The 19,512-nt window shown below is 39.7% G+C and overlaps 1 protein-coding gene across 7 annotated transcripts in view; it reads right to left on the bottom strand.

Moving 5' to 3' along the window:
• Positions 1–19,512, bottom strand: part of FRY (FRY microtubule binding protein) — a 454,114-nt gene that overhangs the window by 33,134 nt on the left and 401,468 nt on the right. For all 7 annotated transcript variants that reach the window (XM_074021820.1, XM_074021819.1, XM_074021818.1 and 4 more), the window contains 6 exons: positions 16,968–17,147; positions 14,782–14,943; positions 12,504–12,578; positions 10,063–10,233; positions 2,410–2,610; positions 1,755–1,916 (listed from right to left, as the gene is read on the bottom strand). In XM_074021820.1, the coding sequence (XP_073877921.1) occupies positions 1,755–1,916; positions 2,410–2,610; positions 10,063–10,233; positions 12,504–12,578; positions 14,782–14,943; positions 16,968–17,147 (951 nt within the window). The remainder of the gene's footprint in view (positions 1–1,754; positions 1,917–2,409; positions 2,611–10,062; positions 10,234–12,503; positions 12,579–14,781; positions 14,944–16,967; positions 17,148–19,512) is intronic.

The raw sequence follows: 19,512 nt of genomic DNA, 5'->3' as shown, positions 1-19,512 counted from the left end.
TATTAGTGTACATACATTTAATCCATTAGAGAACGGATGAATTCTTATTAAAATACCTTTTATTTTCTCTAATATCATAGATATATCAAACATTGCAGAAATGCAACTTATGTGAAAAACAGGGATAGCTCTTCAGAAATGGGACTTGACTTTTCCTTGATAGGATGAGATCTATTACTTAGGTATTACTTTTATTTTTTTCTTTTTTTTGAGACCAAGTCTCGCTCTGTTGCCCAGGCTGGAGTGCAGTGGTGTGATCTCAGCCACCTGCAACCTCCACCTCCTGGGTTCAAGCAATTCTCTGCCTCAACCTCCTGAGTAGCTGGGATTATAGGCACCCGCCACCAAGCCCAGTTAATTTTTTTGTATTTTTAGTAGAGACAGGGTTTTACCATCTTAGCCAGGCTGGTCTTGAACTCCTGACCTCGTGATCCACCCACCTCGGCCTCCCAAAGTGCTGAGATTACAGGTGTGAGCCAAAGCGCCTGGCCTTAAGTAGTACTTTCTATGAGAAATCTATATGTTTTTAGCATTCAAAATAGAAAAGTGGAGAAAATGACCATATTGACATTGACAAATATCAAATGCTAATAACTTCACATATACTTTGTTATGTTTTTTCTACGAAATTTAATTTCATAATCTTAGAATTTTAACTTAGGCAACTTTTCTTTCTGGGCTTTTTTTTTTCTTTCGGCTAAAAAAGAACTCTGCTAATTCCAAGAATCCTGATTGTAGTACCTTTGCAACGAAGCAATTTTAGAAATAATTACTATTTAAGCTTCAATATTTTTAGGTAATTATAATTTGGTGATTGCCCTTGGTTTAAAGCACATAGATTTTCCTAGATTTCTGATCTATTTTTACTATACTATCAGAGAATATAGAATAGCCAATATTATATTTTTCCATTAGAAGTGTCGGAAGGAATATACTTTTATAAATTTTTTTTCAATTTTATTTTTTCTTTTGAACTTGCACAACTGTAACCAAACTCATGATAGAGAGTGCTTGACTCTATCTTAACAGCAATTGATTATTTTGGTATTTCTACTAAAAGGAAACACAGTTCTATACTGATGGGCATAGATGTGGGCAAAGCATGCAAGTAGATGGTTTTCAGGACATTTTAATAAAATAAACTTTAAATGAAATGTACACTGTTAGATTTTTTTAAATTAAGAAAATTACATCTATTAGTTACTTTTCTCCTCACAGACTCTGGAGAGAAGAGTTTTGTGCGAATCTGGCATAAGACTGTGATCGACATTAAAAATTCTGATAGTATGCCAAAAGGCAAGCACTGAATCAATGTACAAATTGTATAATTGTTTCCTACATAGGAAAAAATTTCCCCAAATACGTGCATACACCCACACCTCACTTAGTATATTGTTTTATAAAATTCATGACAACGACCAGCAGTTCCCCAGTCACAGCGATCTCAGACATACACCACTGGTTTTGCCATCCACCAGCAGTGTTCATGCAAAATGTCTCATTTTAGAAAGACCTCAAATCAAGTCTTTCAGCCAAGAAGAAGATGGCTGCTCAAGTTTGTGGGGGTAAAACAACTTCAAAACATAGGCTCAGGTGTACAAACTTCTATTATTTTAAAAAAGAGAGAAAGAGAAAGATAAAGATAGTCTTTCTACTTGAGACCCCTTAAGAATTCTCAGAAAATTTGAAGTGTTTTTTTTTTTTATAAAGTGTTTTAAGGGAAGTATAAATCATCACTGTTAAAATCTCTTCACCTTTGAACCCTCAGAAATCTGCAGATTATTCATATCAGGCAAGGAAGCATCAAAGCTGGACATTCTGGTGTTAAAGGAATGAGGGTCTGCAGGGGTCGAGTCACAGGCTGTGGTGAGCAGCTCCATGGGATTTGTCTCTTCAGAGGGGGAGAGAGTCATGATCTGTTTAAAATACAAAGGAAATTAAACATAGTGTGAAGTTCTCTTTCTTTAAAAGCTCCAATTCTCTAGTTGTTGGTTAATACGTCTTAATTTTTAAACTTCCACATTTCACCATTTTTGGACCTTAAACATAGCAGTTAGTAATCTAGGCATTTTCAGATACTCACATCAAAACGTCTGTCATATCTCCACACTTTAGAGATCTGGGGAATTTTTAACAAGATTCCAGAATCATAAAAGTATTTGTGAAAAATCTAGGCCTTAACAGATCTGGTGGCTTTCAGGGTGAATCACATGGACCCCAGTCTTGGTTTCCATCTGCAACCTACAGAGAAGACTTTGCCAGTTAGAACCCATTAGACACCACCTGACAGTTCCGATTTTAGTTCAGCAGCTGTGGAAAGTTTCCTTGGCTGCAACTGGAAACTAGACTCCTGCATTAGTTACAAAAAATAAGCCTCCCAATTCCTAGAGTGGGAGAGCTGCTACTTACTAGGTCTGAGTGCTCCAGGATCTGGCTGGCTGTGAGGTCCTCCTCCTCAGATGACTCATCGGAGTCCTCATGGTTCATTTTATTCAGGCTGGGAGTGCTTCCTGACAGTTGGCGCTCCTCCAGAATCTGCATATCACACTTGTCCAGGCTGTCCAGAGAACGTCTGCGCACTCCCCAGTTGAAATTGTCCATACTCTCACCCTGAAATCACACCATCAGCCAGTTTTTTTTTATGCCAAAATCCTCTTGCACTCACATGTTCACACACTCAATTAGTCACAGCTTAGGAACAAATATGGTCATTATTAACTCTCAGGCCCTCATCTACTTTGGTATCAAAACTCTTGTTTACCCGATGTGAAAAGGAGTAAAAGCACACTATTTTCATGTAAACTCATGTGAAGTCATAGGTAGAAGTGATGACATACTTTTCTTTGGCGTGGTGGGTAATAATTACATTTTTTAAAAAGTTGATTTTGGTAAACACTACCAATGATCTGTTTTCAAAAATCTGTAGGAAAGAGACCATTAGTATGAAAACTTCAAAAGAGGTGTCACCCACTCCCACCACCCTGAGGTCAGCCCCTGTTTAGTACTGTTTTCAGAAGGAGAAAAATGTAGGAGCTATGCTTGTAGCACATTCCAGAATCCTTTGGGTATTTAGTGGAAGAGCATTAGGTAAACATTCCAGCCTATTTCTGCCACAGCGGTTTTCACAGACACAATGCAGAGTTAAAGACTATCAGAGCAGCTGGGCAAAGTCTGATGGATCATGCACTATGCAGAGGCCAGAGCGGCAACACCTTAACTTTTGCTTTAGGTTATTCTTTAAATAATTGTCGCAGTGTAGAAAATTGTTAATTTCCTGGACTCGGTACCAATTATTATTATTATTATTATTATTATTATTATTATTATTACTTGAGATGGAGTCTCGCACTGTCGCCTGGGCTGGAGAGCAACAGCACCATCTCGGCTCACTGTAACCTCCACCTCCCAGGTTCACACCATTCTCCTGCCTCAGCCTCCTGAGTAGCTGGGATTACAGGCACGTGCCACCACACCCGGATAATTTTCTGTATTTTTAGTAGAGACAGTTTCACTGTGTTGGCCAAACTGGTCTTGATTACCTGACCTCGTGATCCACTCACCCTGGCCTTACAAAGTGCTGGGATTACAGGCGTGAGCCACTGCACCCGGCCTATTACTGTTTTTTTTTCTTCTTTTGAGACAGTCTTGCTGTTGCCCAGGCTGGAGTGGTGCAGTGGCGTGATCTCAGCTCGCTGCAACCTCCACCTTCCAGGTTCCACGCGAGGCTAATTTTTTGTATTTTTAGTAGAGACTGGGTTTTTGCCATGTTGCCAGGCTGGTCTCGAACTCCTGACCTTAAGTGATCCACCCGCCTTGGCCTCCCAATGTGCTGAGATTACAGGCGTGAGCCACTGCACCTGGCCTCGAATAATAATGTTGATTTGTATATTTTGAATTACTGAGAACTAGCTTAAGTGGCCATGTAAGTGTGAAAGAAAGCTTTTAGTTGCATTCAGACTTTCTCTACAAACCATCAGTTATTAAACAAGTGTATTTGATAACATAACTTTTCTTTTTTCTAGAAATGGATTTGGGTTTTATTTTTCTCTCTGTTAAGACAGAAATAAAGGAAGAAAAATATTACTCAGCTGACTGAGCAAATTTTAACCTAAACAAATGATCTGGCAAAATCTAGCACAGAACCTTTTCATTTACTGGTAATTTGAAACACTGCCGAATAGTTCATTGAAATAAAATAAAACAACTTTTTCTGATGAGAGCTCAGTGAACAACATACTATGAGAGATGTGAGTTACTGTTAAACTTATGAGCATTATCATTTATTGATTTCCCTCTGTTTTAAGGGTCGTGTCTGTCTCCTAGTGAAACAAGCTTGCCATTCTCACAGATCTGTCATATAACAGAGGTGTAGCTTTTCCAAAGTCTGCTTGGGCTATTCATGGTAGAAGGCAAGAGGTACAAATCCTAAGCACAATCTGGATAAGATATAGAAATTATCATTATTCATCCTCACATACGATATTTATGATTGCTCTTAGGGCTGTTTGATTATAAAAGAGAATGCAGACTCAGAATATTGTTTCTAACATCCAGTATCTGCTGTGCTAAATTACCACCACATAATTTTTCCTTTTTTTCTGATGGAAAATGGCTAACTGTTATACTGGGATTTTAAAAATAGCCATTGCAGTGAGAAAATAAAAAAAATATATACGAAAGAGGCAAAAGTTCTGGGAAGAAAAAGGAAAACCCAATGTGTAAAGAGAGGAAAAAAATACAGAAAAATCAGAATACTAACTATACGGAGTAAAAAGAGAAGAATGTGAAAATTATAGGGAAAAATATACAAACACAAATTCACAAAACTGACTCTCTTGTGCCAAATGACTGGAAGGGTTGGATGAACTATCTTAGGCTGCGATTCTGGAGGTCTCCCACACTGCACCTGAGACAGAACCACGAGCTTGTAGAGGAATACAGGCATCCAGGTGGGAGAACGCTACACCAGGCACAGGTCACTGCTAGTGCTGGTTTGGTGGCAGCTCTGGTGAAGACCTGAACCAATCAGGTGTGAAAATAGGAAGGCAGGGAAAGCTGTTCTTGCAGGAATAAGGTTTGGCTGTCTTGCTGGAGGATGTAGCATCTCCATTAGAGGTAAGGGTGTTGAAATGGTTCCCCTGGTGGTGGCTGAGAGGTTGAGATGGAACAGTGTTGCAGTCTGGCCCTGGTTAAAGTCCATGGTGATTAAAACTCAACCAGGCTTTCTCAGCATGGCCCTAGTTGGGAGACCCACCCTCCATCCCTCCTCTCCCCCAAACGTCAGATTTGTATTTTATGTTACATACAAAGTGAAAAGTCAAAACAGTTTCCTACATGTGAGAAAATGCAGAGGATGGCTAGTCCAGATGAACGCTCTGTATATGTCAGTTATCAAACTTAAAAACCACTCAGAATTTATACTGAGATGGGAAAGTATTAATGATTAAACATTCTAGAAATGTTAGAAGTACTATTTTTTGACACATATTTTTTCATATTAGAACTCTGTCAAACAAGAATTATTGTTGAAGAAATTTGGGTACACTGTGGTCAAAATATACTCCCCCAAATGTTCTACTTAGAGTAAGTCTGATATACCTAGATAGAGACTGATCATAGGCCACTTTGTCCAGGATGATCCCAGTTTTAATGCCTACTGTTTGGGCATAAATATTATTAGTACCCCCTTTTACTCTCAAAAGGGCCCTGGTTCAGATGAAAAGTTATCTAGTCACTACATACAGATAGAGATAGCCTTTAATTCCTGGGGGGGAAAAAGATTCAATTGAAAGTATATATGGTATATGGTTAGATGCAAATTGTTAATTTCACTTTTTTTTTCTGAGACAGAGTCTTGCTCTGTTGCCCAGGCTGGAATGCAGTGGTGTGATCTTGGCTCACTACAACCTCTGCCTCTTGGGTTCAAGGGATTCTCCTGCCTCAGCCTCCTGAGTAGCCGGGATTATAGGTGTGCACCTCCAGGCGTGGCTAAATGTTGTATTTTTAGTAGAGACAGGGTTTTGCCATGTTGGCTAGGCTGGTCTTGAACTCCTGACCTCAAGTGATCTGGCACCTCGGCCTCCCAAAATGCCGGGATTACAGGTGGGAGCCTTCACACCCGCCGATTTCAGTTTTAATACAAGAATTTAACAATAAAACCCATCCAGTTGTGCAATCACTTAATGAGAAATAATAGGATTGCCATAGATCAGATTTGAAAACTCCACTTCTCTGAGTTATAATCATGCAACTTTCAGAACTAGGCATATAAAAGTTTTAAAAATGTATTTACATTTTAGAAAACATTTCCATACTAGAGCAGCCAAGAAAAATACCTCTTATATCACACACCTAAATGGAAATATGCACGCAAATAAGCATATATATTCTGGAAGGGAGGAAAAAAGCAATTATGTTGTTATAAATCTGCAAAGATGCAAAACATCTACTAGCATAATTGAATTAAAAACAGCATCATCTTACCTGAAGTTCCTGGGTAGCAGATTGAATGAACAGAAAAACAAACAAAAGGTCTATTTACAATGATTATATTAAAGATACTCAAGAACATTTCTCTTAGTGTTAACACAACATTAACTAACAGTGCTAACAATATACACTTCAGTAGGTGCACCTTAAAAGAAAAGGTAAATATACACTAACTGCGAAGAGAAAAATCAACATGAAACATCAGAAATTCCAAATCCCTTAGCTGTGGATGACAGAGCTGGGACAACAAATCATCACTACAATTTCTGAAATAACTTTCTACCTCTGTGACAATTTTGGTCTCCTCAACACTTTTTTTTTTTGAATACCTAAATATGTATTTGTGAAAAAACTGTTAAATGTTATGGGAACACGAATGAGAGTCATCAACTGGAAATAAAGGTGGCATCACCTGAGCCTTTTCACAAAGCTAAAAGTGTTTGTGATCATGATGCTTACTGCTGATGTGCAATTAATGGCAAAGACACAACACCTTTTAAAGATTTTAAGAAGTTCAAGGGCAAACTCTTGTAGATATCACTTAGTAAATTCTGAGACCAATGAAAAGGAACAGATATGACAAAATGACTTGTCTTTCTTTTTTTTGACAACTGTGTTTTGATCTAAAAGCCAAGTACGCCTAATTTTATCAGATGAGGATATACTAAAATTATTCACCAATGACAATACAAGGAGACTAACATTTGCAATGCCAACTATATGCCTGACACTTTGCTAGACATTATACATAGGTTATTTTATTTAATCCTCATGTCAGCTCTACAGGCAGGTAGAGGTTGAGTATGCCTTATTCAAAATGCTTGGGACCAGAGGTATTTTGGATTTCAGATTTTTAAAAAATTTTGAAATATTTGCACGTACATAATGAGATATCTTGGGGATGGGACCTAAGTCTAAACATGAAATTTGTTTATGTTTCACATACATCTTAAATACATAGCCTGAAGATAATTTTATACAATTTTAAAATAATTTTGTTCATGAAACAAAGTTTTGACTGCATTTTGACTATGACCTGTAATGTAAGGTCAGTTGTAGAATCTTTCACTTGTGATGTTGTGTTAGCGTTCAAAAAGTTTAGAATTTTGGAGGATTTCAGATTTTGAATTTTCAGATGAAGATTGCTCAACTTGTATTCTTATACCCACATAATAGACAAAGAAGTGGAAGCAAGAGGAATTGCATCCATGCTTAAGTCATACAGCTAAGGTCAGTGGCAGAGGTGAAATTCAAACCTGGAGCTGTTGGACTCTGAAGTCCAGGCATCTTCACTCTTCTACTCCAAGAATGCTAGAATCCCTTACTGTGATTTTATTGGGAAGTAACAAAACATTCTCAAATGCCTTATTTTATTTGGATAAAATGTACACTCTCAGCCCCATGAATTTCTTCTTCTAATTATTATTATTATTATTATTTTTGGACATGGGGTCTGACTCAGTCACCCAGTATGAGTGCAGTGGTGCAATCATGGCTTACTGCAGCCTGACCTCCTGGGCTCAAGCCATCCTCCCACCTCAGCCTCCTGAGTAGCTGGGACCACATGCATGTGCTATCACACCCGGCTAATTTTTCATTTTTTGTAGAGACAGGGTCTTGCTATGTTGCCCAGGCTGGTCTTAAACCCCTGGACACAAGTGATCCTCTAGCCTCAGCCTCCAAGAGTGCTGGGATTACAGGTGTCAGCCACTGTGCCTGGCCAGTTTCTTATAAAATCTTAACAATGAAAGGTAAAATAATCACTGTGATTTTTTAGTTATTGCAGTCTAGGACAATAAAGAGAAGACTAGAAAAAAGGTGTAGTATTCCTTACTTCTTGTCCCTGAAAAACATTAGTATAATATTTATTTTTAAGTAATAGGCATCTCATATTTTTCCTTCCTTTATTTTGATAGAAACTAAATTGATGAGCTGTTCTGAAATTGTGTCGGATGCCTTCGCTTTACATCATTCCTGCTAGGTCGTTTCACATAACATTTTTCTGTGGCTGAGACAGGAAATGATCCCTCTCTTGCTTCATCTGTTTTTTCCCTCCCTTGTGTAACTTCCAGAGGGAAACAGGTGTCCAAGCTTGAATTTTAACCGAAGAGCAAACATTAGGTCAGCTGTCAGATCAGGGAGCTGATCTTTTGACACTAGCTGAACTCTGAGCTCTGGCTCAGAGACATTTTTGAAAGTATTCAAAACAGTTGTATTTTGCTTTAGACTTTTAAAACAATCCTCACTGCATTCAGCGAATGCCTTCTCTATCATTTATTATGGATCATAAAAACCTGCAATACTTTTTATTGGTTCTTAAGCAATTCAAGGTGAAAATGAAGCTGGCAGTTATTTTAAGGATGCATTATAGCAGTGCCTTTATGCTGCTTAAGGACTGGGTCTGCTAAACTTGTTCTCCAGGGAAAGAATTGGTGAACACCTTCTTTATTCTGAGGACACAGTTCTCTCCTGCTGGGACAGACATCCAGGGTTATCAGTGGACCAGGAAGGACAAAAGCAAAGGGCTCTTTGGCTTCAATTAGACATAAGCGGGTTGGTCAGTAATAAAATCCTTTAGGGAAGGTAAGAAGCTACTTGAAGCATTTTTTCCCACAAATCTGTAGTTAAGTAAGGAGGTGCCTACCTAATGCAGGAAATCCTAAACTTGGGATCTGGGCCTGTCTTCTCAGTTGTAAGACTAGCAGACAGCTGTTTGGGAAATCTGGTGCAGTTAAACATGAGCTGACAACACCATGAGCCAGGTTCCGAACCAGGCACCTTTACGTCATCCAATCTCACTTAAGTGAACTGAGTTTTGATCCCAAGAGGCAAAAGACTGCCTCTCAGGTGAAACATGCCTCTAAGTTACTGAAATGAAGGTGACCGAGAGGTGATGCTCCTCCTCTCAATACCTGTTTTCAAAAACATGATTCATAGCTGAAAGTATCTTATGATCATGATTATCATCCAAAATAAACGAATCTGCATTTGCCCACTGAGACTTGAATTTGGCTATTCCAGTGTCTAGAACACCAGCCACCGACCTAAGCAGAGCGAAGAGCTCTGTCGTGTCGTTGTATTTTGTTTCCAGTTCTAATGATTTCATCAAGCACAAAAATGTGGGATCCCTCAGGCTCTGGTCTCCTGTTGTAGCAGGCAAGCTTTGAAGGAATTGAATTAGAGAAACTTCACATTAGAAATGATTAAATGCTTAGCATATTTTACTCAGGTACCAGTGAATAGGCTCAGAACTGAAATGCTTTTTGTGATTTTTTTTTTTAAAGTCCAGCTTGGGACTACACACACACATACAGGCTTTGTGTGGTCATTAAAACTCAGGTCTTTGCCACTTAGAAATAACTTGGCATTTGCCGTGGGCTCAGACAGGAAGGGTGTGGTAACTTTTGCCAAAGTTTAGCTGCTGTACTTTGAATACGTTGATTCAAAATAAAGTTTACAACTTTCCAATTAAAGATCTTGGTACAGAAACTCATTATTTAGCAGGTAAAAAGAACAGTTTCATTAGTCAAGGAAAAGGGTGCGGGGATTATTTGTACAGAGGATACACCGTACCTCTCCATCCTCCAGCTCCACATCTAGGAAGTCGAAGTCTCTGAAGACTCTGAACTGCTGCTCGCTGTTTGTGTCATCCATGTTCTCCTGCTCCCGGGCGCCGTCCTCAGAAGACACCAAGCTTGTCTGGTGCTCAAGCAGATCCAGATCTCCACACGATGAAAAAATCACCTGCGAATCAAGAGTCCTCTCCTGAGAAACGTTCTCCCTTTGGTTGTTTGTGCTACGAAAAATTGTAATTGGCTCTTCATAGCACTGTATTTCCAGTACACACCTAATTCCTTCAGTGGGTATTTTTAGAATGTTCTTTTATTATTTATGTTGGACAGGTGCCTTCAGATTAAACTCGTGGCAAAGACGCAAGTTCATGCACCAGGAAAATGTTCAAGAATCACATTGTTGCTTCTTAATGGATGAAGACTGTATACTACCTGTGTGTGTGTGTGTGTGTGTGTGTGTGTGTGTGTGTGTGTGTGTAAACTGGAGCAGCCAGGAAAAAATTCCACTGTTTCTAAACTGATTAGGGTTAGAAATTATACACATTTACACACATATATCAAATACATATAAATAATATTTTAAGGACTGATACTAAGATACGTTATTGTAGAATGAACTGTGAGAACAAAGGATTTAACCCTTTTAGAGATAAACCAGCAATTGATTAGAAATAAAAAACAGAAGCCAAAAATTACAATACTTGTCCACAGAAGAGTAGGCGAGTAACCAAGCCCATAACTTATACTTAAATTCCTCTCCTGTACATTTAAACAAAATAAAATATTTTTTACTACTAAAATCTTTAGTATATTAATGTTTTAAAATTAACTTCTATGTTTAGGTTCTTTTCCCTGAGCCATTTTTGTAGAGCTTGGTATATAATAAACTGTAAATGAGAGTAAATGTTTTGCTATCCAGCCTCTACTGAACATAGATTGATATTAAAGAAAACTAATAGTATTCTTTGTATAACCATTATCATGTCTTAGTTGTCCTTGAAAAGTAGGCAAAATCATTTATAAGAATTTAAATACAATACACATCTCTCAAAAGTAAAAAGAGTGAATGGATTTCAAGTGTACTTTCTTCCTCTAGTGTTTAAGAATAGTATATAATGCAAATGATATCCTCTCATAATAGCACCTGACACAGTGTTTTACACAGGGATTGCAAATGGGTATGTGAGATAAAGAGCCCTGAGGACTAGTCAACTAGTCAGTGAGAGACGAGACATGAGATTTCTGATTTCCTCAGCTGAAGGCTGTCTTTCCTAGTTAGTGCTGCTTCTCTTATTTGTAATGTACTCCAGGTAAATATTTCTAGCTGAAAAGGTCTTAGCACAGGGCAGACAATATGAGTCTGAAAGAGAAAGTGCCAACCACAATGGCAATTACAAGTAGGCCTTATTGGCAGTGCTGCATTGCAGAGGCAAAACATACTTGTGTCTCTTCCCTGTGGGCTAGGAGGCTCTATCTGCCTCTGCTACTGTCCCCTCTGTCCTAAATACTGTCACAGGAGCAGCAGAAAAACCACTGATCAACAACACCAAAAAAGTGACTAAAATGGAGGCCCAGCTTAGCTGATGGCTGGCTGGCGTGCTTTCCCAGACGATAAGAAATATCACTTTGTACTTTAGCAAGTATTTATGACCCTCTAATATTTCACCTGCTCATGAACTATGTGAGTGGATCCATTTTGAAATTTAAAAATAGCTCCACCAAGAAATGTGTTTACTAATTCTTTAGTTGAGAAATTATTCAGTTTGCTATGTCTTTTTCATAAATATAAATATTCTGTGATACAGGTGAAACAAAAATACCTGGTGAAACCAGCACGTCTATTGTTTTTGTTATACTCCCATACACAATTCAAATTTTTCTAAATTTTATAAAAGCTTCCAAAGTTTACTTATAATACTTCAATCGTCCATTCATTCAAAAGCTTGATGGCATGATTTTTATTTTTAGTTTTTTTATTGTAACATCAGTGGAAGTTTATATGCAAAGAAACATTATTTTCATCTTTATTGTATGTGGGTAAGATAAGGACATCAGAGTAAGAAGTGTGTGTACAGAGAGTAAAATTATATCCAAGAGGTATGAGCATATATGCCATACATGGTCATCAGTAGAGATTATCATTTATGTTCTAAGAAAGTTTGGGCATATTTATTAAAAAATCCAAGAAATTAAAAAAATGAAAAGCAACAGTATTCACAGACAAACGAGTGAACAGCCAATAAGATCTTTCATTGTTTCTGAACTTAGTGTGATTAAAAATCATGGTGTGGGGAGAAATAGTCCAGGGGTTTGCTCAAGACAGTGGCTATCATACTTGTCATTCACAGTTGAATCCTCTAAATTATATGACCAAAGGCAAAAACAGACCAATGAAAAAGGAGACATGACACGAAAATAACTATGATACATGACAGAACTTACTGATGGATTTTTGCTCAATCCTACTTCTTGGCCACACAGAGAAAGGACATGCACCAACTTCTCTTTTGTTCTCTTCTGGAAAAGAAACACAAGCAGGTTTCATTATGGGGTCCTGTGAGCAAATCTGCTCTAATTTTCTAGCCACTAGCCATACAGGGCAATAGCACTTGACATATAGACAGAACTGAGATGTCAAACACACAAAGGTATGAAACAAGAACATAAATAGCAATTAAAACGTGTAAAATATTGAAACCATGTTGAAATAATATTTCAAATATAGTAGGTTAGGTAACATTTATTGTTAAAATTAATTTGGCCTGTTTTTCCTTTTTTTTTTAAAGGTAACTGTTAGACAATGTAAAATGAAGCTCACATTATGTTTCTGCTGGACAGTGGTGATCTAAATTATCCCAAGGGGTGTATATGTGTGTGTATGTGAAAATCAATCCCTAGATTCCTCAAGGAGATCTATCACTTCCTTTGATCATCTTTTCTTATGATGTTAAACTTTCAGTACTAGCAAGGCTTTCCTTACACTTTATGAAGTTACAGCATAAGTCTCTTTTTTCCAAATAGAAGAACACTTTCTGTAGAAAGAAAAAATTCATTCGTTTTAAGCTATATCAAAACTTTCTTAGTTTCTTCTTCCTAAAGTTAAACAGATTCAGTTCCTTTCCTTCATAAACCTATTTTCCAGCCCCTTAACCATAGGGATTCTTCTATAAACCATCACATTTTTCCAGTGACAGAAAACCCAGGTCTCAGAATGATTGGTGAGTTGAGAATTTTTAAAGCAATCTTCCTAATCTCTTTAAAATGATTCTCCCCCCTTTAATCTGATTTACAGTTTGTTATGTGGAAACTGCTAGGAGGCCAATGCCACTCTTAGATTTTTCTTCTTACCGGAACTCAATTCACTGCATCCTTCTTTCCAAATTATAGAGGGGACAGACACTCAATATGGTATCTGCTCAAGGTCAGAGACAGGAGGACTTTGAGGCTGAGGGATGGCAGAAGACTCGCTAAACGATTTTCCTAAGTCTTAGTGGTCATTTTACAATTCTGGGAAGGAATCAATGTAGAGGGACACATTGGGCTGTATATTTTTCTTCTCTCTTCCAGTGAAGTTGTCAGCTGAACACTCACGGAGAAACTGCTCTGTTGCAGCCAGCACTATGCTACATGTTCCATTCCCCAACCTTCAAGAGAGAAGGTGAGTCCTCCCGGGCACCCACGTTGTCCCTCCCAGCACCCACTTCACCTTTTTCTGGTAACACTGTCTCTCTTTTTATCTCGGAAAGGCTCCATTCCCACTAAGTGAGGCAATGCCTCCCGCAGATGCCCTGCAAGACTCTTTCTAGAATTGCTATGGATGTCAAAAGAGGAAAGGCCTCTATCGCTCTGAAGTCATCAGAGCCAAAGATCATGTAAACCTGGAGCTGCCAGAGGTCATCTGGGCCTCCCATAGAAAAATCCTGCCCGAGAATGAAGTCAATGGAGGGGAAAACAAGGGCCAAGATGTTGGGAAGGGAAGGTGGGGACAGTGAGAAGGAGAGAGTCTAAGAATCCAGTTTCTGACATTTGTGTACTAGGAGCCAACTGTGCTTGAGGCCAAGATGAGTAAGTTAGTAAGTTCCTTTAACACATAAGGTAATTTTTCAGTGGGTTTCTGTCACAAGTCAACAGAAGACCCCTGAATAATGCAGAAGTTTTACTTGACAGGAAGCCCAAGGGCATCTCCGCTATGCTGTGATGACAGAACTACAGAGAATCTGGCAGCAGTACCCCTGCCCCTCTGCCGTCTGGATGGCTCAGACTGTGCACAGACACTATGGTTGAGGTGCCTGTTCTGTGGACAGCAGACAGGGTGGTCTTTGGGTGTGCAGCCCTATCAGCCCTTTGGGAGTCCAAGTGCTCTAGAACTGGTTGGGAGAACTAAGGATGTGTTGTTTGGACTCATTTAGGAGAGTGGCAGAATTTCTTTAAATGTCTGAAGGGCTGCCATGTCAAAGAGACCAGATTTTATTTTCTAAGTCTTGAGAGAACTAGAACCAATGGATAGAAGCAACAAAGAGTCAGACTTCAGCTCAAGGTAATGAACTGTTCAAACAGAAAACGGGTTCCTTGGAATGCCACAAGACCCCATCCCTGGAAGTGCTGAGACCTATATGGGCAAGCTTGCGATGGTGAAAGGGGGAATCCCTTATGACACAGCCATATGGACTCAACAGGTCCCTAAAGTCCCTCCCAGGGCTGTGGGTCTAGGATTGCATACCTGAGAATACTGGGGCCTTTTCCAGCTCACAGGAACAAGGACGTTGGAGTTGGAGCCTGAGGAAGTGGAAGATGTGCTCCGGGTGACGGCCATGGCCCTGGGCTTCCCATCACGCCCAGAAGAATTCTGGAGCTCATCATACCGCCTCCCGATGATTGGAGTCTTGAAAAGAAGACAAAAGCACATTCTTCTGTCTCAATAGTTTTGTGATATATGAAACCCTTCTCCCCAGAAGCAACCAAGAGCTGCTTATTTGATTAAAAAGAAGATTAGAGAAGTTCAGTGTTACAAGTGGGCTCATTTTCTCAACATTCAAGCATACATTATGAATCAGTTTGCATCTTCAACATTTTCTCCCCTCTTTAGCGGCAGAAAAATGCAACTGCTTGTTCTTTAATATGCTTTAGAAGCCACTGATAAAGAGAAGCAAAATATGCAGGAAACCAAATAGTCAGTTTTCGATTGTTTAAACTTGAAAAAAATTCTTACAGTTAGAACAAGAGACCAAAATTCCTTTCCCTCTCCCAACTTCTAGTCATTAGTCTTTATATACTCTCAATTATTTAAAAATGTATTTAACTTATTTATTTCTTTTCAGTTATTCAAATGACTGAGGTCTGGGCCAGGTACTTGGGCAGCACTTGGGAAATTTCACTTCCCGAGAGCTCCAGAGTGTGGTGGCTGCATAGGCAGCAATTCACAAACTTGAGCTCTGAGCAGGTCTCCTCCGCAGACACCAGCTGATGGGTGTGACCTTGGCAGCGGCAGAAACTGTCAATTTTACACCCGGCTCCTGAGACCCATCATTCTGGAGCAGTTCTGGGTCTCTGGGGCATGCTGCTAACTGGCTGCATGTTTTTTTGTACCTCTTTGGAACACAACAAACTCAATTCGCAGAGTAAAAATAGCTTTCCCCCCAGGCAGATTAAAAAAAATGTGAAAATGGACCAAGATTAAATTGAAACTTTAATATTTACATATTAAGCATAGATGCAGGTGTCACAATGGCAGCAAATAGTATCTCATCCTGAATATTGAAATGATGAAAGGTCAGTGAGGACCACTGCATAAAAAACCCAACTTGGATATGACCTATATAATAGTGCAAGTGAGTTCCATATAAGCACACCAGGTTTCTTTCTCTGTCTCTTTTTTTAAAATATACTCTAAGTTCTAGGATAGACGTGCAGAACGTGCAGGTTTGTTACATAGGTATACATGTGCCATGGTGGTTTGCTGCACCCATCAACCCATCATCTACATTAGGTATTTCTCCTAATGCTATCCCTCCCCTTGTTCCCCATCCCCCTGATAGGCTTTGGTGTGTGATGCTCCCCTCCCTGTGTCCATGTGTTCTCATTGTTCAACTCCTACTTATGAGTGAGAACATGCAGCGTTTGACACCAGGTTTATTTCTTAGTGAACTTATTCATTCAGCAGAGTTTGGAAATATTTACTAGTGATCCCCTATGCACCAGATGTTGTACCGGGCCCTAGTTATAAACAGGAACAGAGTACTGTTTCTGCTTTGGGGGTTCATGAGTCATGGGGTAAGAGATGTGAAAGCAAAGTTATTTTATACCTTAGACTTCAACATAAGCCTCCCAAATGTCTGTTCATGGACTACCAGGTAAACATGACCACTTCCTGTCCTTTCTTTTCTTCCTGACTCCTTAGCTTGGGTCCCTAGTCTCTTGCTCCTCCCTCTCCCTCCCCTGCCCCCTTGAAGGCAAGAATTTAGTTTTACTTGTTTAAAAGATAGTGTGGACTGGGGAAGCAACTATAAAAGTGGAGTCCGTATTCCTGTAAACTTCGGTCATCTGCTGAACTGGCTGTCGTTCAGGGAGAAACATTGTGAATATAAAGACATGACCATTGTCAGATAAAGAATGAGTGAAGGTCATGGTTTAAAATGCTTATGATCGTTCCATTTTTAAATGCCTCTTTTTAAAATCATTTTTTACATAACTGAGGCTAGTTTCTATTTTTAAAAGCTGCCAACTGAGAGTCCCAGTGAATATGACACTCAATGGGTTCTTAAAAAAGCAAAACCTAATTTAGTCCTTAGAAATCTTCATTTGAAATAACTGTCAAATACATCTTCTTTTTTCCAGGCAACTACTTTTGACCTTTGCTACTACAAATTCATGCTAAAGTTCACAGAAACAGTTAACATAGCTAAGTACCTCCGAAATATCGAAGTGGAAGTCCAGGGTTTTCCCAGGTAATTCCTTGGAAGCACTAGTCCACACTCGATGTATTTCTATTTTTGAGAGGTCACTGTGCTGGTATGAAGGTAAAACAAGGCTGGCTGACCGAGAAACTACGAGCTTCAAGATATTCAGAGCTTCTCTCCAGTGAACACTCTGCAGGAAATAAAACATTCAAGGGTTAAAAATAATTTCATGTTTTTAAAGCTAATGTATGTCAGAATGACCAGTGAGAAGCCAGTGACCAGTCAGAATTCACTGACTTACAACAGTGCAGGAGGTTCCATGATAAGTAAAAGGCAAATGACATAAAAAGACAATGTATATATAAAAGGGAGCTACGTTTAGGAGACAAGCAAATAAAAAAAGACCAATTTCATCCATTTCAGCTAAATTAAATTCTTATTAATGAGGTACCATTATTGGTAATGAGGTACCTCCTTAATTTGAGAAAAAAAAAAAAAAAAGCTCCCAATGCATTTTATGCCATTGACTGTTCAATTCACTCTTTCTGAAAGTTCTCCCCACCTCCAGTTTCCAGTCTTCTTGGTCCTCCTCCTAGTTCTCTGGCTCCTCCTGCTCCATTTGCTTCCTGGGTACCTTGATCTCTGTCTTCAGCCCTCTTTTCTTCTCACTTGTTGTCTTCCTCATTACTTAACGCAGGAATCTGGAAGCCCTTCTTAACCCTCCCTCCTGGTAATCTGTTCCCTCCACTGCATTCCTGCTGGCAATGGCTCAGTGGCACCCTCTTGGGCCTTGCCTGGACTATCTCAATGGCCCCTTACTGGTGTCCTGGCTTGCAGCCCTCAAGTTCATCAGATCCAGCTAGAGTGAACGTCCTAGAACTCTTCAGACCAAGCCACTTCCTTGACTGAACTCCTTCACAGGCTCCCTCTGGTGGACAGGGTGGAATCCACACTCTTTGAGCACGGCCTGCAGGCGTCATCTCCCCCAGGCTGCTGGGTTCCCCAAACTCCGCAAGCCCTCTCAGCCTCTGTGCCTTTACTCATGGTATGCCCTCATCCTTGAATACCTTTCCCCTCCTTATTGGCATGTCAAATACCTACTCTTCATTTAAGACTAAGTTGTACCATCTTTGTTTATCTGACAACCTCCAGACTATGTGCTGCTTTCATAAAAATATTAGAAACATAGATAAATGAACTTGATAAAAGTTGTTATTACTTTTTTTTGCCTGGACTTTGCAGTCAAAGAACATGAAATAAAACATCTATTAAATTCTGCACAAGGGAAGCCATGGTTTAAATGTGAAATAAGCTACTATTTGAGGTAAGATACAAAGTATCAGAGGTGGCTCCCAGGCTTAAGATGAAATGGACAGCCTCATTAAACAACAAAATGGGGCACGCATTCGTAGAAAGGTGTGAACTGACCACCTGTCTCCTGTGAGCGAAGTGAGAAACTGTTAACTGACTGCCTGCCCTATGTGGTGTAAGTATTATGGAGCAATGCCACTTGAAAAATGATGCTTGGATGTCACTTTCAGCATTAAATAATTTCTGTAACTAATTTGGTGAAGTAAAGATGGAAAGGAATGTCTAAAATCTATACTGTGTATCTTCGTCAATGAGTTTCCAGAGAGGAACTAGCATTTGCCCTTGAATCCTACAAGTTACCAAGTACATTCCAGAGAAGAAATAGAGGGACAAATACAATGTAGAGAAAAATATGCCTTTGCTCTGGAGCTAGGCGCTCTCCACTGAACCCCACGGTGGCCCTGCACTACTCCCATGGCCTGGAGCCTCCCTGCTTTAGTGTGTGGTCATGTGTTTCAGATGAACTTCCAGGCTTTAGAAGCTTGTCCTGGTGTGTTTGATCTATCTTCCCATCTATCTGTATTCCTATCTTCCTACCTATCATGCTGTTGGCCAGGCTGGAGTGCAGCGGTGCGATCACAGTCCAGTGTAACCTCGACCTCCTGGGCTCAAGGGAAGCTCTCTCCCCAGCATCCTAAGTAGCTGGGACTATAGGTGTCCACCACACCTTGCTGATTTGTTTTGATTTTTTATTTTTGTAGAGTTGGGGTGTCACTTTTGTTGCTCAGGCTGGTCTTGAACTCCTGGCCTCAAGTGATCCTCTTGCCTCAGCCTCCCAAAGTGCTGGGATTACAGGTTGAGCCACTGCGCCTGGCCTTTATATTTATTTTTATTTTCATTAAAATAAATTGTGTTTCTGGTTTTCTCAAGAGTACGGCTTTAAAGAATCGATCTGGGCTGGACGTGGTGGCTCATGCCTGTAATTCTAGCACTTTGGGAGACTGAGGTGGTCACGAGGTCAGGAGTTCGAGACCAGCCTGGCCAATATGGTGAAACCCCGTCTCCACTAAAAATACAAAAATTAGCCAGGCGTGGTGGCACACGCCTGTAGTCCCAGCTACTTGGGAGGTTGAGGCAGAAGGATTGCTTGAACCCGGGAGGCAGAGGTTGCAGTGAGCCGAGATTGTGCCACTGCACTCCAGCCTGGACAGAGTGAGACTCGGTTTCCAAAAAAAAAAAAAAAA

The sequence above is a fragment of the Macaca fascicularis genome, chromosome 17 (genome assembly GCF_037993035.2).
Source record: "Macaca fascicularis isolate 582-1 chromosome 17, T2T-MFA8v1.1".
Classification (NCBI taxonomy): domain Eukaryota; kingdom Metazoa; phylum Chordata; class Mammalia; order Primates; family Cercopithecidae; genus Macaca; species Macaca fascicularis.
This window is presented reverse-complemented; position numbering and strand designations above follow the sequence as displayed.